This window comes from Rousettus aegyptiacus, unplaced genomic scaffold (genome assembly GCF_014176215.1).
Source record: "Rousettus aegyptiacus isolate mRouAeg1 unplaced genomic scaffold, mRouAeg1.p scaffold_m13_p_12, whole genome shotgun sequence".
Classification (NCBI taxonomy): Eukaryota; Metazoa; Chordata; class Mammalia; order Chiroptera; family Pteropodidae; genus Rousettus; species Rousettus aegyptiacus.
Genome location: NW_023416287.1, coordinates 38,880,775 through 38,902,379, shown reverse-complemented (window position 1 = coordinate 38,902,379; position 21,605 = coordinate 38,880,775). Strand labels below are relative to the sequence as shown.

At 45.6% G+C, this 21,605-nt stretch overlaps 1 protein-coding gene across 1 annotated transcript; it reads left to right on the top strand.

Moving 5' to 3' along the window:
• The first annotated feature begins 546 nt into the window (after positions 1-546).
• Positions 547-11,403, top strand: THBD (thrombomodulin). The gene has a single exon (XM_016156062.2). The coding sequence runs from the start codon at positions 722-724 to the stop codon at positions 2,450-2,452; it is 1,731 nt and encodes a 576-aa protein (XP_016011548.2). The 5' UTR covers positions 547-721; the 3' UTR covers positions 2,453-11,403.
• Positions 11,404-21,605: the final 10,202 nt, after the last annotated feature.

Here is a 21,605-nt window from a genome sequence, read left to right as displayed (position 1 = left end):
TCTCTCTCCTTGCGATCTTGTCCTTGGGGAAGCCCACGCCCTAGGCAGTGACTCCCAGAGTCCTCCTCTTGGCGGGCACCTCTTCTCAGAGCCCAGTTGGTCCTGGGCACTACTCCCTTCACCCTTTATTCAAAGCTCTCCTCAACCTGTCTCCTCTTCCCAGAGTTCTGTAATCCAGGCTGTCCTTTGAAATCGGTTTGTACAATAAATTTATGAAGAAAAAGAAAGAGGACCGAGAGATTAGAAGAGGCTGCGGATTAAGCCGCTTTTAGGGGTGCGAGCCGGGGCACCCGAGTGGAGCGGGCAGGACCGTTGCCTTGCTGACCAGGAGTGCTATCCTCCTGTGGAGCGGGAGCAGGACAGCCCCGCCCGGGAACCCGAGCTGGGTTTACTCATCCGCTAGAGGTGATCCCAGGCGCGAGGGCGGGCACAAGGCGTTGGAGAACCCAGTAATCCGAGAATGCAGCATCAGCCCTTCCCACCAGGCACTTCCTTCCTTTTCCCGAACGCCCAGGGAGGGAGGGTTGCATATTTATAAACTCGGGCCCTGGCCCGCCGACATGTCACAGGCTGCCTCGCCCGGGCTACGCGCCTCTGCTCTGGGACAGGCGCGATCCACTGTAGACACCGGAGTCCTGCCCCTCTCAGCCCCCGCCGGGCTCCGGCCGCGTTGCGGCGCCTGCTCTCTCCCCGGCGCCTGCACGCGGGGTGCCGGGACAGCATGCTCCAGGTCTTCCTCTTCAGCGTGCTGGCCCCCGCCACCCTGGGGCTCCCGGCGCCCTCAGAGCCGCAGCCCCACGGTAGCCAGTGCGTCGAGCACCGCTGCTTCGCGCTCTTCCGGCGTCCGACGACCTTCCTTGCCGCCAGCCAGGCCTGCAAGCGCCTGCAAGGCCACTTGATGACTGTGCGCTCCTCAGTGGAGGCTGATGTTATCTCCCTGTTACTGAGCGGTGACGGCAGCGACGGCTCGCGCCTGTGGATCGGCCTGCAGTTCCCGCCTGGCTGTGGCGACCCGAGGAACTTCGGTCCGTTGCGCGGCTTCCAATGGGTTACGGGCGACAACCTCACCAGCTACAGTAGATGGGCGCGGCTTCACGACGACCCGGCGCCTCTCTGTGGTCCTCTGTGCGTCGCGGTCGCGGCGGCTGGGGCCCCGGCGTCCCGCGAGCCGGTCTGGGAGGAGCAGCAGTGCGCCACAGAGGCCGACGGCTTCCTCTGCGAGTTTCACTTCGCGGCTTCCTGCAGGCCTCTGACTGTGGAGTCCAGCGCCCCGGCAGCCGCCAGCGTCTCGGTCGCCTACAGCACCCCCTTCGCCGCCCGCGGCTCGGACTTCCAGGCGCTGCCGGTGGGTAGCTCTGCCGCGGTGGAGCCCTTCAGAGTGGAGCTGGTGTGCGAGGAGGGGACGGGAGAGGCCGAGGCGCGCTGGTCCCGGGAGGTGCCCGGCGCCTGGGACTGCAGCGTGGAGAACGGTGGCTGCCAGCACACGTGCAACCGGAGCGCCGGGGCGTCGCGCTGCCTCTGTCCTGCGGACTCCGTTCTGATGGCCGATGGACGCTCCTGCGCCGTGCTTGGGGAACACTTGTGCGACAAACTCTGCGAGCACTTCTGCGTCCGAAATACAGACGTGCCCGACGTCTACTGGTGCATGTGCGAGACCGGCTACCAGCTGGCTGCTGACCAGCACCGGTGCGAGGACGTGGACGACTGTGTGCAGGTGCCCAGTCTGTGCCCACAGCTCTGTGTCAACACGGAGGGCGGCTTCAACTGCCAGTGTCACCCTGGTTACGACTTGGTGGGCGGCGAGTGCTTGGAGTCCGTGGACCCGTGCATGGGGACTAACTGCGAGTACCAGTGCCAGCCCGTGGGTCAAACTGGCTACCAATGCGTCTGTGCCGAGGGCTTCGTGCCCAACCCCCACGACCCGCATAGGTGCCAGATGTTCTGCAACGAGACTTCATGCCCCGCGGACTGCGACCCCCACAACCCAGATACCTGCCAGTGCCCCGAGGGCTACATCCTGGACGAAGGCTTCATGTGCACCGATATCGACGAGTGCGACAGTGACGTCTGCCGCGACGCAGGTGTGTGCCGCAACTTCCCGGGCACCTACCAGTGCATCTGCGGGCCCGACTCAGCCTTCGCCGGCCAGGCTGGCACTGACTGTGACCCCATCAATGTAAGCCGCGACGACGAAGGCGGCTCGGGGGAGCCCCCCGTCAGCCCGACTTCTGGCGCCACCTCAAGCCCGTCGCCTGCAGGGTCTGAGCATTCGGGCGTGCTCATTGGCATCTCCATCGCATGCTTGTCTCTGGTGGTGGCCCTGTTAGCACTCCTCTGCCACTTGCGCAAGAAGCAAGGAGCCAGGCGCACTGAGCTGGAGTACAAGTGCGGGGCCCCAGCCAAGGAGGTGCTGCAGCACGTAAGAACGGAGCAGATGCCTCAGAAACTCTGAGGGGCCCCCTTGGCCTTTCCTTCCCTCTTGTGCCGCGTTCCCCTGTCCTCTCCCCCAGCCTTACTCCCCTTAATTGGCATCAGAACTGGAGGAAACTCCCACCTCTTCTTTCACTGATTGCACGAATGGCTGGGGAGGGGGAATTGGAAGGAGGATGCACCCCTGTTACTCCCATGACATCACTGGACTACTAGACAGAGATGGGAATTTTACAATGAAGATGCAGACTGAAGAGTGTCCTATGCCCTCCCCATGGGGCACACGAGGGATTATTACTGGTTGACAGCCTTTTGGGCAGACTGTGATCCAATGGACTAGTGAGTGTAATTGTGTCATCATGGATGACCAAGATATTTATTGTCTAAGTATTTAGGACTTTTATTCTTTTTCTTTTTCCCCTACCTATATATCTTCATACCTACTTTGAGTCCTTTCCTCTCTCCCTTTCTCCCCCTCTCTCTCTATCTGTGTATTTATGTACTCTCACTTGTCATGTAGCAGTTAAAGTGTCCTTGTGAATCTTTTTTTTTTTTCAGCTTCTCAGATTTATGAGGATAAGCCTTATTTTCCCTTCTCATTTCTCGCAATTTTCCCCTTCCTGGAACTAGACCGACCCACCTGAGTCGCCCTCCTTCTGTCTAACCCTATTTCTGCTCTTTTAGCTGTCTGCCTAGGCAGAACTCTTATGTGAAACAGAAACAAAAACACTCAAAGTAAGAATTGTTGGGCATTTGTTCTTTCACCAGATTAGCTAATTTATCAAGTTTCAGGCTTCCAGAGTGATATTATTTTAACAAAGGTTAATATGTTAGAGGCATCTGTTAAATGAATGATGCTGGACTGTCATAGATATTAAAACCAAGGTGTTTTTATTTTTATTTTTTAAACCGCGAGCCTAGGTTTCATTATTGTTGTTTTGATTTGGACTGAAGAGTAATAATTGTTGTTAAGTTTTTTATGCAGTTTTCTTTTTCATTATTATTAATATTAGTATTGGTTATTTTAAACAATGTTGAAATGTTCATGATTGAGAGAAAGAAGCACTTCCCAGGAGACAGATTAAGAAAGTTTTGAGCTGCATGATTCATGCCAATTACAAAACTGACTCACACTGTTTTTGTAATTTGTAAGCCAAAATAAAACCAGCTGAACTGTTTTCAGGGGATTTGGGAGTTTGGGAATGCCTGATTAGGACCTCACCACAATCAGAGGGGCCTTGCGAGGGGCCTTCTAACCCTCCCCAGCTGGTTAGAAATGCAGAAACTTGGGATCCACACCACCTATGGCAAAATAATCTGTATTTTAACAAGATCTGTAGAGGATTTGTCTGTTCAGTATAGTTTGAGGAGAAGTTTCAGACAGCCTCCAACTTTCAATACAGATCAATAATAAGTAGCAGGCCAAGTCAGGCCCATTATTCTCAAGAAACTGAGGAATTTTAATTTCATAGCTTTGCTTTCTTGTAGAAAGATTAGGTACACACGTCTAGACATTGCTACACCGTCTTTGGTTCAACTAAGCTGGGAATGAAATCATGTATGGAAACTGTATCATGTAAGTGTATCTTTTCCTCACACAAAGATTTTCCTCTGTTATTTCTTAAACTCAGCACATTTGTACATATTTATTTATTGAAGATAAACTAGACCACGGGCAAAATCCTTGCTTATGTCATCACATGTAGAAAATAAACAAATAACTACATTTTGGGGTTGTGTGTCTGTTTACCTCCCCTCCCCCAGCTGCCATTAAACAGGGTTGGTGAGCTATGCAAATACCATGAGATGCATTTAAAGCCTGCTCCACACCCATCACTAGCTTCCTTCTGCTCATGGCATAATCTCTGACTTTCAAAGGTCTTTCCAGAGGAGATTGCTTTCTCTGTAGAAGGACTTCATATTATGTTTGTGTGCATAAATATTTATTTTGTTCCTTCTGTAATAGTAACAACTTCATACATGGGACTTCTGTCCATGCATTTTAAAACATATTATAAGATTATTTGTTGGGATGAATTAAAGAAACAGTCTTGGGGCATCTCTAGAATCCCAGCTGTGTTTCTTCTGCACATGGTTTGGTAAACAGTCATGAAGTCTCAATCCATGACTCAAATTCAAACAATCATTTCAATATGATAAGGTCTCATGCATTATTAAATCATTCTCATTTCCATTAGTGACTAGAAACCCTGTCTTTTTAATATACAAATTTCTTGGGCCCCTTTTCCTGGGTTGGTAGAACTGGTTTAATTTTACATGCAGCACTCTGAAAGTTTTCATGAAGCAGAAGTAGGGAGAAAATTGAATTTGTTTAATATTCAAATATTTTGGTACATCTGGGTAATGCTGAATTTCTCAGTTATAGCTGAGTAGTTACTGTTATGAAGGTGCAGTTGGAGATTTCAACATCTGCCTCGGATGACTTTGACAGCTTTGGTGTGTGGGGGCTGAGGGATGGGTGCTACTCTGAGTAAGTAGAGTGGCTTACCCAGATAACTGGTTGAGCAATGTTGCCCTTAGGAGTTTGGTAGACTAGCAGAAAACTAAATTCAGTAGATGCGTATGAAGAAAGAACTTGCTGAGTGAGGCAAAGCAGGTACAGATAAATTGTGCTGGGAGTCTAGAGGTGAGAGGGATACCTTACGAATTTGTCCTCACTACTCGACCTTCCATTTTTCAAAAAGATCTTCCGAGTAGCTGTTAAAGTACCTTTCTAGGGCCCATTGTTTTACATTTTCTTCTTTCAGAAGAGAAACATTTTCTAAAGAACACAAGAAAACCAAAGCACTAGTGGAGTAGGGGCCCAGACCTTCCCTATCCTCCTCACTTTCTGTCCCCTGGAAGGCAAATGGCTTTTAATTCTTCCCCTCAGACTTGACCCCTTTTCTAGGATTAGTTCAGCAAATATTTATTGAGCACCTATTCTTTTTCTAGCATGATGATAGGCATGGTGACAAGCCTCTGCCTTGAGAAGCTTACACTCTGGTTGGGAAAACAGACATAAAACAAATAATTGCCCCAAATTTTATTTAACTTAGAAATAATGGTAGGAGCTGGGGAAGAGAAGCACAGCACAACAGAGAACCAGGATTTAGATTAGGAGACTGGAAAAGTGTCTTTGATGAGCTGACTTTAACACTAGACCAGAAGGAGGAGCTGGGATTAGTCAAATGCAGAATGGAGAGCAGTCCAGGTAGAAGGAATATCACTTGCAAAAAACCTGCACTAGAAAATCATTGGCAGAGGGCATGGAGCACAATGAGCAAGGAAGAAAGTGGCCAAGATAAAACTGGAAAGGTGGAAATGGAGAGATAAAAGTGGAGGGGGAGAGGGGATTGTAGACCAGCATAAAGATTTGATTTCTAGGTGCAAGTGTGCCACTCAAAATGTTTTAATGAGTGTGTAGGTGTTTGATTTATGTACTGAAATTGTTTGAGAAGGTAACGATTCTAGACTTATTTAAATGTCTTTCTGGGCAGACAGCCGCCCAGTTTCCCTTATAAGCATAAAACGTGAGTGTCATATACACCTGGATTTTTGACACCTGGTTGTCACATGGCCATGAGTGCCACAAAACTCCTCCAAGGCTATAAAAACTGGTGTTAGTAGTACTGCCTCACAGGGTTTCCCTGAGAATTAGATGAGATGAGCTATAACAGGTTTTGGCACACAGCAGGTGCCCAATAAATGTTAGCTTATGTGCCACTAAATTAGTGGATGTACAAGTGAATAAAGAAAGAGCTTATGTTAAGATCTTGACGGTCTTGAGGACAAGTTGAAGGTCATGCAAGAATTGGAAAGTATTCTTCAAGGCAAGGTGCAGCCACTTAGAAGAGATGCTGTCAATCCTAGAGAAAGTGTCATGGTGGGATTTGGGGCATCAAGCAGAGATTGAAGAGGGAAATACTAGCATAGGGAGAGAAGCAGCCCCTGGAGCTGTAAAATCCTGTTTCTAAGGTCTATTGTTCCTGCTCACAAGTCCCATCTGAGGATGGAGTGCAGAGATCTCTTCCATTGTGCTCCCAGGGAAGTCACAAAGAAGGGAAGACTATACCTCGAAGTGTCCTGCTTGCTTTCTCAGGGCCCAAAGGAGAGAGATAAAACCGACTCCAGCCCAGACAGAAGCCAGAGCTGTACAACCCTGCCCTCCCACCCCTGCACCCTCACACTCATCTTCAGCCGCCACGTGGGGCCCTCAAATTTAGCAACATCAAAGAGGAACCTGCAAAATAGAAAAGAATCATCAGTTCAAAATGATACATAAGACTCTCAGTGAGACTTTGGAGAACCATCTGCTACCCTGGGGCTTTGCAAGCAGATGGTAGATCTGGGCACTTGACCCCAGAGAGGGGAGTTACAGATACTTCTGTGACTCCTCCCCATGGCTAAATTTCCCCTGCTGCACATCAGAGACTGCCCACTCAGAAACAGTGACTGCTGCCATCCTTATCTTCTCAGGGAAGGTAGCATTGTAACCTAAGGTGCTGGGGTCTTTTGGAACTCTCTGCCAGGAAAACGTACACACATTTGCCCATCTTCCTCTTTCTCTGGAGGAGAAAAAGGAACCTCAGCTCCAAGTGGAAACCACTTGGAAGTATTCAGATCTGTAGGCCAGGAAAGTGCCGATCATTAGCACTAGCCCCTTAGAAGAGCTGGCTAGGCTCAAAAGGTGGTTACTGTACTTGATGTTCTTTTTTAAAATTAATGATATAACTAACATACAGCAAAACTCACTCCTTTTAGTGAACAGTTCTATGAACTCTGGAGACCACATATACTCATAGAATTATTACCATTATAAATAAATAGAACATTTTCATCGCACTAGGACGTTCCTTGGATCCTCTCCCCATTTGCTGCCATTGGACTTGTACACACACACACACACACACACACACACACACACACACACACACATGGATGAGGGATGAGGCCTTTTTCCTCCCTGAGGGTTGCTATGTTCCACTCTCCTACAGGATCTCCCTACACCAAGGATCCTGTTTTCAAGTCTGAATCACAAAGATGAGCTTTTCTAAGCAGGGATCAGACATCCTGACTCTCTTTACTTTCAGTGACCAGGTTTAAATGAAACCAGCTCATATGTCTCCTAATGCCCTGCTCATTCACCCAAAATTGTGGACTTGTGCCACCAAAAATCCTGGCAGCTCACCAGAAGTGTGTAAATAAGCAAAAAAGCAGGACAGCAAACCTCCACATTATGCAATTTGAGGGAGGAGGGGGGAATAGGAGGGGTGTAATCAGGAAGTAAGATATGCACAAAGGAAATGAGGATGCCGCCCAGCTTGCATCCCATGTGTCAAACCACTGTATTCCTTCCTGAGGTTTCTGGGTAACATTCTGAATGTGGACAGGGCCAGGTGACAGAAGATCCCCAAGTTCTAACTTTTGGGGACTCCTATTGCTGTTGTGTTAATTATTATGTCATCTCTTCAAGGAAAAGTGAGGTTACAAAGAGTATATTAAAACACATTTTTATTATGATCCTGGCTTGGTGGTGGGGTCCCCAAACTTCTTTGAAAACATAGCTCCTGACCTTTTCAGGCATTTCTTCACAAAATAATATAGGCAATGCTCAACTCTTTCTTTTATAGAATGTGTGCCTGCATTCAGCAGTATCTCTTGTTTTGAGAGAAACTTTCCTCCTTTTTTGGGTCAGCACATTCAGATATAGACAAACAACTAGTTTCCTCTCACAAAAGAAACAAAATATTGTTTTAACATCAGATTCTAACATAATCGAAATTCTTTCAGGAATATTTTTAAAGCGTGACTTCGAAAGACAAAAGAACCCTGGGGTGCCTTGTTCCAAGTCATACCCCTGTAATCAGAGCAACAAACAGCAGAAGAGTTTCAGGGATCCAATGAAAAATACCAAGATCCTAACCTGGGGTCCGTGACAATAATAACATGTGGGCGCCACAGGACAGCTATCTCCCCAACCCCCTGACTGAAATAAATCTTTTTCTTTCTTTAATAGTACACTTCATGATGGAAATTATCCTGAGTAGAGGCCTGCCCTCTTCTGCCCCGTTTGTATATTCAACATGTGGCAGCTGCTCTCCATTGCCCTCCTTGCATCTTCCTTCTGTTTTTACACTGAAGGTGGCCCTAACTGCTTATTCAGAGGCTGGAGGATTCAAGTGAACCTCTGTTCAGCCACCCAGCCATGAAGAGAGGGGATTTTCCACAGTCTTCCCACTCCACTCTTGTTCCTTATGCCTCTTGCCTTAATGCCACTCCATTTCGTTGAGAACAGGGGCCTACCTCCTATAACCTCTTTGGCAATCTGCAGCCCTGCACACCATCACTCTTGTATTCAGGGCACATGTGCAAATTTGTCTCGAAATGGTGATGGAAACCAAAAGCACCACTTTTGGCGATTTTTTTTTTGGGTCAGGATTCGACTCTTGTCTTCAAACATTTTCTCCTAAGAGGTGGGACTTCAGAAATCCAACAGCAACACAAAAAGAAAGGGAAGGGCAAGAAAGGCACAGAATAGGTCCCCTCTTCTCCTTTTCATCTGTTTGAATGTCAAGAGCTTAGGACACAGCCGTAATAAACACAAAGCTAAGATGACAGAGCAGCACAAACCCAGCAGCAAGCCATCTGAGGCCCACAACAAACGAAATGAGGGTTTTAATGGCGCTGGGTCTTAAGGAAGCCCTAGCTTGGCATGGAAGCCACATCCTCTCCCTAGCTCAGAGTAAAAGCCTCTGAGGTCATTGAGAAGTTAGTAATGTGCCCAGGGACAGAGCCAAGCTCCTAGTTTGGGGGCGGGTGTTTCTGGAGCCCACAGTACATCTTCTCAAATCTAGGAGATCAGGAGGACAGTTTCCTAAGTATATTGACTGAGATCTTGCTGCCTGGGGGAAAGAGAGTAGGAAATGGTAATGGTTTGGTAGCCTCCCTAAATTTGGGGAGAACACTACCCCAGGTTCTGTTCAGCTCATGTCCTCTCCATACTATTGTCTGCCCATCTCCTCAGGGCACAGGTCACAGCCGCCACACAAAAAAATACATAGTGAATGAATAGTCCCTATTTGTTCGGGATGGTGGTGAAACAACTGTAACTGTATATGTGTCAAAATTCATAGAACTGTAGATTTTTAAAGAGCTTTTTGCTATATGTAAATCACACTTCAATAAAAATAGATTCAAAAGATTCACAGCTCCCTCAGAATGGCTACAAAAATTCTGATGTAAAAAAAAAAAAAAAAAGCAAAGAAACCCCCCTCCCAATTCATTCATATGATGGAGGACCCTGCCTTCTAGTATGTAGATACAAAGTTGCTAAAATTTGAAATGAAATGGACACAGTCCTCCTGCTGACCTCCCCCTGAAACATAGGGGGCATGTTTGTCCTGTTTCACAAGGACTTGGAGTCAGTGGGTTTCTTTACCAGGTAGACCCATACCTGTCACTGCTGCCCCATGTCAGGGTCCTACATGCTCAAGTGGGCTTCTAAAGTGCTGCTGGTCTGTGTCTGCCAGCACTCCAGCTGGCTGAGTGTCATCCTTCCACATTAGCCTCTGTTTTATTCATCTTGGCACCTTCAGTGCCTCCCTCTACAGGCCCTTTGCACATGTTGTCCCCTTTGCTAAGAGCCCTTCACACATTTGACCCCTTCTTCTTCTGGTTAATTTCTACATAGCTACTCCTGGAGAATGCTGCCCTAAGACAAGATCAGGCTCTTTCAGTATATCATCTCATGAAAATTAGATCCTTTCCTGTATCGTTCTATATTGGTTTAGAATTGTACTGCCAGTTCATGCTTATCTGATTAATGCCCATCTTTTGCCACTAACCAACCTCCAAGCTACATGAAGCAGGGGCACTGTCTGTGGAGGCTATCCCTGCACCTCGAATATTCTGCATTGCCGAACTGAAGCAGCGCTCAACGTGACGTCTGCTTGCACACCCACCTGGATGCCTAGCTGTACACACCTCCACAGGGCAGAGCTTCAGGTGTGCATGTTGTAGGTTGGTAGAAGGCAACACTGTGGAGTCGTGGCAGACTACAGAGTCTTAGGATTTGGACATCTGTGCTTAAGGAATTTGAGGCTGTTCTGTCATCTACTTAAGGTAAGGGAGTGTGAGAGATGGTGGTGATTCATGACCAACAGCCTGTCAGAGAAGAGCTTCAATACTCAAATTTGTGGGAATTTGCCCAGTAACTGCTCAGGCTTCCACGTCTGAGTTCTGAGGTAGTACAGCCAACACATGCCACACGTGCTTGGTTTTTCCTTTCATATCAGCCTTTAGCACCTAAGGAATACTGGGTGGGGTGTTTTTAATGAAAGCAAAGCCAGAATTTAAAGGTTAATGTGAAATTAGTATTCGTCCTTGCTCAAAGACATAGTGCTAACATATAGGGCAAGACATCCAATGAACGACTGCCTGCTGTGTCCAAATACTATCTTCCTGACCATCTGGAAAAATTTAATGGCTGGCTGTCATTGAATAGTAAATTAAAGGCAATTTTAAAAGCCAAAGCAAGTTCACTGAAGATGGGTGCCTGAGACTGTTTCTACCTGTGATAAAAAAAAAAAAAAAAAAGTTATTTCACTCACGTTGCAGCCAAATGCTATTCCTTCTGGTCCCAATAAGCATGACAGCACTAAAGTCCAAGTGCCTTCACCGGCAGTGTCCAGGCAGGTGAAACACGTCAATGCCCTCAGGACCCTGGCCATCTTCATCACTGACTTCAATTCACACAGAAAGCTTGCTGCACAGGAACCAAGAAGAAGGGTTTTCATGCAGTCAGTCGTGACAGAGATCTCGGGGTTGTCCCCGGCAGCAGCCCCAGACACACGCTCAGTGTGCCTCATTGCTGCCGAGTTATTCACCCCAGGAACTGAGAAGGCTCTGCAGCTGAGGACGAGAATGGCCAGTGAGAACCCCTCTACTCCCTGAACTGCATGATTTATTACTATGGGGCCAAGGGCAGGAGCAACATTCATTTTGAACAAGTGAAGGAGAGAGAACTAAGCATAAAGAAATGCTGTTTTCACTCTCCCGTTGTCTCAGTTAGCATGTCTCTCCAGTGTTTTTGAGAAAGCATAGTTTATAGCTGGGAATAACTCAAAACTCACAACCTCCCTTTGTGCACAGTTGTAATGGGAAGCTGAGGCTTAAAGAGGTTAAGTCACTGCTGACAGGGTCTAGGTGCTGCTGAAACCCCTACCTCTCAGTGACTTTTCTTTCCATCACCTAAGGTTGTCTCTCCATCATCCATCACCAGCTACATTAAAAGGGTTGCATTTTAAAATCCTTAGCCAAGCATGAGTGTTGCTAAGGCTTCAAGTCAGTGTCCCATCTTACTCATCAGAGAGTTTAACCAGTGAGAGTCACTATGCAAGACCCCTGTTTCTACCTAGGCTTGGGCAAAGCCCAATAGCCCACTCCCCTTTCAGACCATTGCTAGTGCCCCAAACCCCTTACCCCGCTGCTATCAGCCTGAGGTGTCCTTGTAGCTCAATTCATTTATCTAGTTCCCACACTGCCAGGCACTGGTTGGCACTGGGAAACAAATAAAAAGTTTAGTTTTAAAGACTGTGAAGAAGTTATCGTTCCACAAGACCCACAGACAGCAGCACCAACTTACTACAGATGTCCAAGGTAACTCTAGTGGGTGCTGAGTGAGGCATGGTCCATGTCTGGGTGTTTGCATGTGTTTCTGCACATGTGTGCATGCATATGTATATGCATGTTCAAGGGGTTTCTGAACCTTAGTTAGGAGCTTCAAATTCATATCCATGTCTCTAGAATGTAGTACAGGCATGGCTACACATGTTCTCTCTGAGACAGATGTGGACCACCCAACTGTACAGACCCTGAAGATCTGCATCTCACCTAGCCCACCGGCCTGATAGACCCCCTGGAGCAGCACTGATCACACCTGACAAGTCATTCCTCTGGCTGGCCACTGGAGGGGTCAGTATCCAAAGCTTTTATGTCCAAACATAATTTAGGCCAAAGTCTTTTCTTTTTTTCATTCAATAAGAGAGAAGTTGAAATATACAGCCATGTGGAAAAAACATAAGGTTAGGCTCTGAGAGTCACCATGCGCTGGAACTGGAAGGAGCTATTGAATTTACAGGCAGAACTGTGAGGACCTTGGGGTTCAGTCACTTGTCTGGGTCATATGATACCTGTTTTTAGGACCAGAACTCAGTTCTCCTGCTGCTTTCTACACACCAGGCATCTGCTCACATCTGGTAAAACCTCAACTTGGCCCGGGACACTTCAGGGAGGACCTTGTTCTGCTTCTCTATCACTCTTAGAGGAGCTCTGGCCCATGGTGGGATCAAAGCACTCCCTTGGGCCTTGCCCATACACCTCTATTGATTATCTTCAGCCTCCCAGTGGTGCCCCCTGTGCCCACCTTGGAATGTCTGCTGGCTGTCTGAGAAGGCCCAAGACAGTCAACATCTACTAGGATGACAGGTCCAGGATGTTTTCTCCAGAAGCCCTCTTGCCAGGGAGTGTGAGCTCTGCGAAGCTGACCACTAGGAAGAGAACAAGGTCACTCGCTTTAGCTGTCCTTCTTCTCTCTCTTACATCTTCCTCTCGCCATCAGAACCATGCCAACCAAACCCAGAAGTCTCTCTCATCTGCTGTGCTAAGCTAGCTGGGGTATTCCACATAGCATTTCATTCATGTTTAATAGAATGCTTTAACTCCAGATTTCAGCATAAGAAAGCATTGCAAGAATTCCCTCAGCCCCCACCTCTGCTTTTAGCAGAAATCAGGACTGAAGCTCCTCTTCAGTTGACTTTTTTCTTTTGGGGAAAGATAGTTTATCCTTGGGTTAACATCAGGCAAAAAGTTATGGCCTTTTACTGTGTTCAGCCTACACGTGTTTATTATCTACATCTGGCTAATGTTTTACTGGATGTTGACTTTTTTGTTAACAGTGAGTGATAGAACTGCTTCCTCTATCCAAAATCCAGGCTGATTTCCATCTGTGTTCTCTGGTCTTCCCTTCTCTCCCCCCAACTTCCCTCCCACTCACCACCACAGTATAAACTGCCAAAACGTCAGGGCAAAAAATAAATAAATAAAATTATATCATAAGAACCAGATGAGATTCATCCTCTGCTTTTTATTACTGACTTCGCTTCGGGTCTCTCCAAAATTTTCTACTCACAGGAAGCCTACTACCAGTCTAGGACAACTGGGGTGACACGATTGCAAGCAGGCATTGGGTTCAAAGCCAGCTCCACCTCTTACTAGATATGCAACTTTGAGCAAATTTCTCAGTCTCTTCATGACTCAGTTTCTATATCTTGAAAGTGAGCCTGATGATAGTAACTACCTGGGGGAGTGCCGTGAGGATCCACCACGTTGGTGCACATGCCATAACTGGGAGAGCACCTGGCTGCGGGCGGCTCTCAGTAATCATCAGCCTTTCTGGGTATTTCTTTTTCTACCCTTCTCTGGGTGGCCTTAAAGGGACAACCTAGATGACGAGACTAAAGAGGAGATCTTACTGCCCCCACTTGGCCCCATACTGCCTGACATTCCACTGGCTACCTTTAGAGGGCAAAGGGTAAAAGGGGATGCTGTAGGCCATTGACAACCTACCCTGAATTATAATCATTGCTTTTGTTGTTAGCTGTACATAAGTTTCTATTGGCAGTCTTTTCATATCTAATTTGTATTTAAAATAATTCTGAGATAAATGGGAAAAACATTTTAACTTTATAGAAATGACTAAAACAGAGCAAGTTTTGCTGATACAGGCTGACTCCTTTTGTGCCTTTGATAAGTTATGATAAGTTATGCTCAAACCAGATTCTTTTGGGAATGAAAGAAGCTCTCTTAATAGTTATGCTGAGATACAGTGTAACCCCTGACTCTTTCAGCAAACAAGGACACCTTTAAATAGGGGAGATTCTCCATTTTAATTTTATACATTACCATGTTAAGGGGCAGGAAAAAATTAAAGCACTTGGTTAACTTCTAAAGAGCTGTCACTCTTCTCCCCAGAAGATCATTCAGAAAAGTTTTTGTAGTGGTAAAGTTGAGGTGTGCATTTCACTGATGATAGTAGGAACTACTAGAGATTAAACTGAAATGTCCTGGGTGTCCAAGGCCCAGAGTAGAGAATTATACTATTTTCAAAAATACCCTCCCAAGACTTTTATGTTTGGGGAGGAATCAGAAAAACATTTGAGATGCAGACCATTCAAACAACTGGATTCTCCAGGGAGTGAGCAATCCAGCTGCATTACTCCCTCCTGATATAGATGCAGAAGGGGACACCTGTCCTCATCCTGAGGACACTCTTCTGCCTGTCCCATCTCTCTACTTCATTCTCAAGTTCCACCATATATCAAGCTCCAAGTTAGGTCAGGAGTAGGGTGTAGGGTTGATAAACTATCTTAGCTTTTAAAACTTACTAAAATAAGAAAACAAATTCGAATGGATACCAAGTATCTCTGCCCTCAACACAGTATCACCGTAATGACAAAACCTCATGCAATGAAGAACAGGAAGCTGGGAAATTCAAGGTGATAGATTCTTTCCCAAAGTCAAGGAATAATCATGAGGCTGAGTCGCTAGGAGTTTTGATGAGCTGACAATGTGGGACTTGATTTTTGAACACCAGACCATTTTGGGAGGCAGCATAGCATAATGTGGCTGCCTTGGTCTGAAACCCAGTTCTACTTCTTACCATCTCTCAGATCATGGGCAAGTTACTTAACCTCTCTGTGCCTCTACTTCCTCCCCTGTAAAGTGGCATCAGTCCTAGCCCTGCTGTAGACCGTTATGAGGGCTAAATAAGTTGACATGTGAAACAGAACAATGTTTGTCACTGATAAGCACTATATGTGTTTATTACTATTAGCACCCCCAATCAGGGTCTCTGATGCTTCGCAGCTGAGAGCTCCTGGATGCATCTGTATTCGCTCCAAGCACACTGACATTAAGTAGCAGACCCCCTTTGTCAGAGCTAATGAGCTGGAAAGAGCAGGTGTCGGTCCTGGAATGTGTGTGTTGCTGGGATGTGAGAGGCTGGGCACAGATCCTGCTAAGGCTGCTATAGAAGAGGAGGTCCCAGGCCTCAGAGGGGCCAGAACAGGGGATCTGACGCAGCTTCAGCTTCCAGGAACTCATTTCCCTGAGGGCCAGTTTCCCTCCACGGTTTGCGTGTTGGTCCCACTAAGGAAATTCATAAACACTGATTTCTGGGCCCTGTCTCCACACACTCTGTTACTTAGTCTGGAGGGGAACCCAGGCATCAGAATATTTTGAAAGCTCTTCAGATAATTTTAAAGGGTACTGATGCCAGATTGAACTGAATGGAATTATAGAGAGGCAGGTAACCTTGGGGCCACAGTGTGTAGAAATTGCTGTGCCATCAGAACACTAGAAGGAGAGGCCAGGAGAAACATGCAGGAAACAAAACAGAGACCCCCCTGTTCAGAGGAGCTAAGAGATCTAGAACAGTGAAGGGCAGTCTGGGGTCCCCAGGCAGGGAAGTTGGAGTGGCTTGGCCCCCAAAGCTGTCCTCTTCCAGGACACTAAGTATGCACCTGAAGGGGGACCAGCCACCACGTTTCTCCACTGGGAGAGAAAACCTAGTGAAACATTTCTGATAAGTAGGAGCGGTGTGAGACAAAATTCATTTATAAGATCTTTCTTAGTTCATCTTTCTCTTTGCTGTGGGATATATACACTGGGGCCTATTTTGGGTCTATGGATTAAAATGTCTGGCATCAGGCTCAAATAGCTCTCCTTATCACACTATTACAAGCCTTGTAGAACTGGTGCTGGGGTGGGTCAGAGGGAGCTTCTCCTCTAGGTGGTGAGAGGACCACTCATGGGGATAGCTGGTCCCAGCTGCCAGGGGGCTCATGGAGCTTCCTAGGCTGAATAATGGACAGAGGGTAGAGCAGGGGCCTCAGCTCCTCCTCAAGCCAGAAGGAATAGCTCCTTTGTTGGAAATGTGAATACCTCTCCTCTTTCCACACTTCCAGTGTGCTCCCCAGACTAGGAGTCTCTTGGCCTGGAAGCATCTGGACCACAGGTCTTGGGGATATAGCAGCTTCCACAAATAGTACACCAGGGAGAGGCTTGTCTCTCAGTGAGGAGGGCAGTGGAGAGCTGCGTCTGTTGTCTGTCACCTGCTGATTAGAAAATCATCTCAAGTGCTCTCAGCACTTGGCTTGGTTTTGATGACTTCTGCTACCAAGTATATTAAAGGCATAATTTACCCAGTGATGAATATCTAACATTGTCAGAGTGAGTTACATGGTCACTTCTTCTTTAGATTCCCACCTAACTTTGCTGATATAGGTGATGGTAGACAATGAAATGAGAAAGCAACCCTCTCTGCCCTAGAGACCCAGCTATCACATTCGATATAAGGGTGAGGGTTTCCTTGAAGGATGTATCACTTATTAAATAATTTCCTCAAAAGAAATTAAACTTAAAATCATATGAGATAAACAAAAATTCAATAGGAGAAAGGCACAGGTCTGGGAGAGGTACAATGCAGGTACAATGGCATCCAAAATATGTAGATTTTGTTGTCAGTCCTTCAGAGACAGTACAATGAGTGCTAGTCTACTCTTTGGGTGTTGTCTGCAGATTGCCTCAGCATACTGGCCTCATCACTCTGTGCATAGAAGAGAATGAACTGGAAGACAGAAAACAAGGGTTTTATTCTGCTTACAAGGGGTGTGATGAAGGAGAAAGCAGTGGAATTCTGGAAAACAATGTCCATCTCAACAGAACCCACTGACCAAAAGCTGTCCTTCAAGGCTGTTCCCTGCCCTATTCTGTAAATGGAGGAGTCAGAATTGGCAAGTCGGGTCCTCTTCATGGCCTTTCTTCTCATCTCCATCAGTGGAATCCTTCTAGTTTTCTAATTGCTGGCTTTTCAGAAAACAAGAGGCTCTGAGCTTGTGAATGTGTCTTTCATCATTGAGTGGATTTTCATTCTGTGTGATACTGCATGGATTTATCTACACTTTAATTATTCTTTCATAAAGAAATGAAAGAACAGTCAAAAGGGAAAAACCCGATTAAAGTTTGTTTAAGACAAAGCAGATGGTAAGGAAGGCCAGTTGTGCACACATTGTCAGCATTAATCTGTAGTTTAGAAAATGTCAAAAACCAACATTTAATGGGAAGTTTGGGATGAGGAGAGCGGGGCCAATTTCTTCTGCCTTTGAAAGTACTTAGACCAACCTGGCTCCCTGCCCTGCATTTTATGCCTGGAGAAGCCTGCTCACCAAATAACCATTTTCCAGGCTTTGGGACTAGTTGTCCTCAAGCTGTCCTGTCTCAGACACTGAACACCAAGTTGCCTTTCTCAAATACACACAGAACAGACTGTTAATTTGCACTTGTGCTCCAGATCTCACCTCACTGCCTGTGGCTTTCCTCTCTTCCCTGGCGTCTTGCCTTGGGCCCTACAACTTGGCTGCTCAGACAGCAGCTTTCTACCTATATTATTACCATTATCTTTCTAGGGCTAGTGTCCTTGGACAAGTTGTCTGTTCATTCATTCATCTAGGTTTTTGCCAGCTCCAGACATCTGACTAAACATATTAAGAGATACAGGGATGAAAACAAAGCTTGGTATTCTCTGGAGAGCTCACAACCCACTGTGGGTGGGAGATAGGCAAGTAAACAAAAAAGTCTTTCAATGCATGAGAGCAAGACAGGAGGCTGGATAAGGGTTCAAGGAGCATGGAGGAGAGACATGGGCAGACACCTTGAAGACTTACTCAGACTTCTTTACATCAGAAGAGTGGCAGAGTTGGAGCCAGGAGGGTGGTGGGTGGGTGGGTGGGCAATTCAAGGAACTCAAGGCTAGAACAGAGGACTCCGCTTTCATGTCCGTTTCAGTTCCCAATGCACTTTGGTGGATTTTACCTCATAGAGAACATTTCTCATCTTTGACAGTTAGAATTAGGTTCAGGTGGTGCCTGCGTGGAAGGACGTTTGAATGTTGACACTATCTGAATAGTATAATATGACTAGAAAAGCTTGCCTGGGGAGGTGTGTTTAAGGTTCACACATGTGCTCTTCTCTTCTCTGCTGGCCCTCTAGAAGCTGGGTGGAGGTCTCTTCAAAGGAAGCATCTGGAACGGCCCTGGGTAATGTGTTTTCAAAGCATTAGGGGCAATTACATTAGCAAGTTACAATTTTTCTGTTTTACTAACACGATTCATGCTGAAAATAAATATTTGCTGAGTGATGACTTGACCCTCATCTTTAGAGCCCCAAGACTAGAGCTATCACATTCCTCTAGAACAGTGCTTCTCAGAATCACTTAGGGCATGTGGTCAAATGCAGGCCTCAGGGCCACCGCTGACTTAAAACCTCTAGGGTGGGAGGGAAAGTTGTGGTCTGGGGCCTGAATTTTTAACATACTACTCAGAAGATTCTAATGAACACTGAAATTCGAGCCTTGTTCTGTAAAATGGATAAAAGGATCTTGTAGAGGAGACTAGGAATTGTCACAGTTAATCTTTGTGCAGGCTGCTGGGAGTGTTTATAACAGGTTTCTCAAAGTCTTATGTGCCTTTTTCTGGTTAAACTGTAGATTCTTGGAAACCCTAGCTCCAAGAGCCATGACAGGGAAAAATTCTGAGAGAAAGAGACAGGAATATTAACCAGGTAGTAGCTCCGGGCCGGCTGACAAAAGACTGCTCACATTCCTGCTTGCATGTTAGAGCATTGACTCAACCTCCAGGTGTCTATTAACTGACCATGAGATGGCAACTACATCCTTCGTATGCACAAACTTTCAAGACTGTTGCCCATAACCTTTCAAAAACAGTAAATATTTCTTCCTCACAGACTATGCTCCTATCACAGAACTGTCCCTGCTTCACTTTTCTGGCCCCAGTTGTCTGTAGCCAATGTAAATTCTCTTAAAACAACTTACATCTTTCTTCCCCTAGTCAACTCCAGGACAAAGAATGTGTGACCTTTTGCACTTGGTGCTGCTGATGGTAGTTTGGACTTCATGCTCCAGGATCTGGTCCTTTTTCTGGCTAGCAGTAGCTCAATAAACACTTCCTTTTAAGAAGACTTTCAGCCTTGGAAGTTTGTTTATTTGTTTTTGTTTTGTTTTGTTGTTTGTTAGTTCATTTGTTTAATAGCCAGAACTCCAGAGCTGGAGCTCTAGGGTCTGCATATTTTATAAACACTTTGGTTATTTATGAATGTGGAAGAAATAATTTTGGAGCAAGCAGCTGGAACGGATTTTCAATTTTCTTAACATCATAATTTTTTTCAGTCTGAGCTCCACATTTTAAGTTAGGTAATTTTTATAGCTAATAACAAACAGAAGTGATGTGAGGAGCTGAAGGTTGATGAACTTGAGATGGTGGCCAGAGACTTTCAGGTGAGCCTGAGGGACAGAGTAACAGCCAGAGAAATGGGTACCCTGTCTGGACAAGACACTGCCAGCTGTCGTCATTGTAGCGAAGTCTAGACCAGTGGTCCTGAAAGTGGCACTCCTGGAACAGCAGCGTACGCATCACCTTGGACCTGGCTAGAAATGCAAACTCTGGGCCCCACTGCACTCACGCTGAATAACTTAGTGCCTGGGAATCTATGTTTTCATGAACCCTCCAGAGGTTTCCAGTTGTGTTCAAGTTTGAGAACCAGTGCTCTCAACTTTGGTGGATAGTTGGAGACTACCTGGTGAGCACACTGTCTTCAGGTATGCTCCCTTTTCACAGCTGCATGATCAGATAGAAGCTGGAGACTCAAGACCTCTCCTCCTGCTGTGCTACGGAGATACTGCAGCAAGCCTCTCAGTCTCAGTGTCTACATTTTTTTGACTGCCGCCTTTCATCATCTTTGGAGGATTTAAGCAAAGTTCTTTGCCTTTTGTGGAATAAAGATGCTTTCTAAAATCCAAGTAACATTGTTGGTTGACATAAAATCAAAAAGACTAAGACTTTTGCTTTTAAAAAGTGGTGTATAAAAGGGGAAAATAGTAACTGTACAGTGGAGAGACCTGGAGAACGCCACTTTAAACCAAGGGTTGGAAACTCAAATCAAACCAACATCACAGAATACCTGAGACGATGCCCTGATAAGAACACCAAGCACATCTGTGGCCTTACTGTCCAGAATGTATAATCTGAATTAATTCACTATGAACATCAGGGAAACCCACACTGAAGAACATTCTACAAAATAACTGAAATACATTTTCTAAAACATCAAGATCAAGGACCTAATGAGAGGCTGTGGGGCCATTTTCAATCAAGGAGACTAAAGAGAACTGACAACTGAATACACGTGTGATTACGGAGCTGGGCAAAGGGGAAAGAGCTATCAAAGGCATGACTGAGACAATTGATAACATTTAACTGTGGCCTGCGGGTTTGATAAAAGTATTATTTAATGTTAAATGTTCTGATTTTTATTATTGTATTGTGATTATGTTGGAGAATGTCCTTGTTCTTAAGAAAACCCAACTGGAATATATAGTAAGTATGCAGGATGTCTCTAACTTACTCTCAAATGGTTTCGAAAGAGAAACAGAGTCTTAGAAAATAATGGGGCAAAATGTAAACAATTGATGAATCTATGTAAAGGATGTATAAAAGTTCTTTAAACTATTCTTACAATGTTTCTGTGGAAATTTAATTTTTGAAAGTGTGTATAGGTATACAGAGAGTATGTTCAAGTTACTGTCATGGTTGTTTTCAGTAGTGAGATTATGGGTGGTATTTCTTTTTCTTTTTTAAAACCTGTTTTTCCCACAGACATACTAAAAATCAGAACAGAATAAATGAAATGATAAAAATGATTCTTTTAATACATTCTCCAATTCTTTTTTTTTTTTTTTTTTTTGCTGGCTAATGGTATCCATGTCTATGTTTCTAAAGGAGTTGAGATAGCTTAGAGACAGAAACACACAAAACTGAACAAATAAAACCAAACCATATACACAAGTAGGTGGGGGGAGAGAATTTAACTTTTTCCATTCATTTTTTAAATGAAATTGTTTCTTCTTTTGCCCTCCCCTTATTCTTGGAAGCTCACATTTTTCCAGACCCCAGTCTGCTGGTTGTTTCTATTCTACATGCATATTAGCGTGTTTCCAGTAGACTTACTATCAGAAGGACATCCTTTCTTCCGTCACTGTT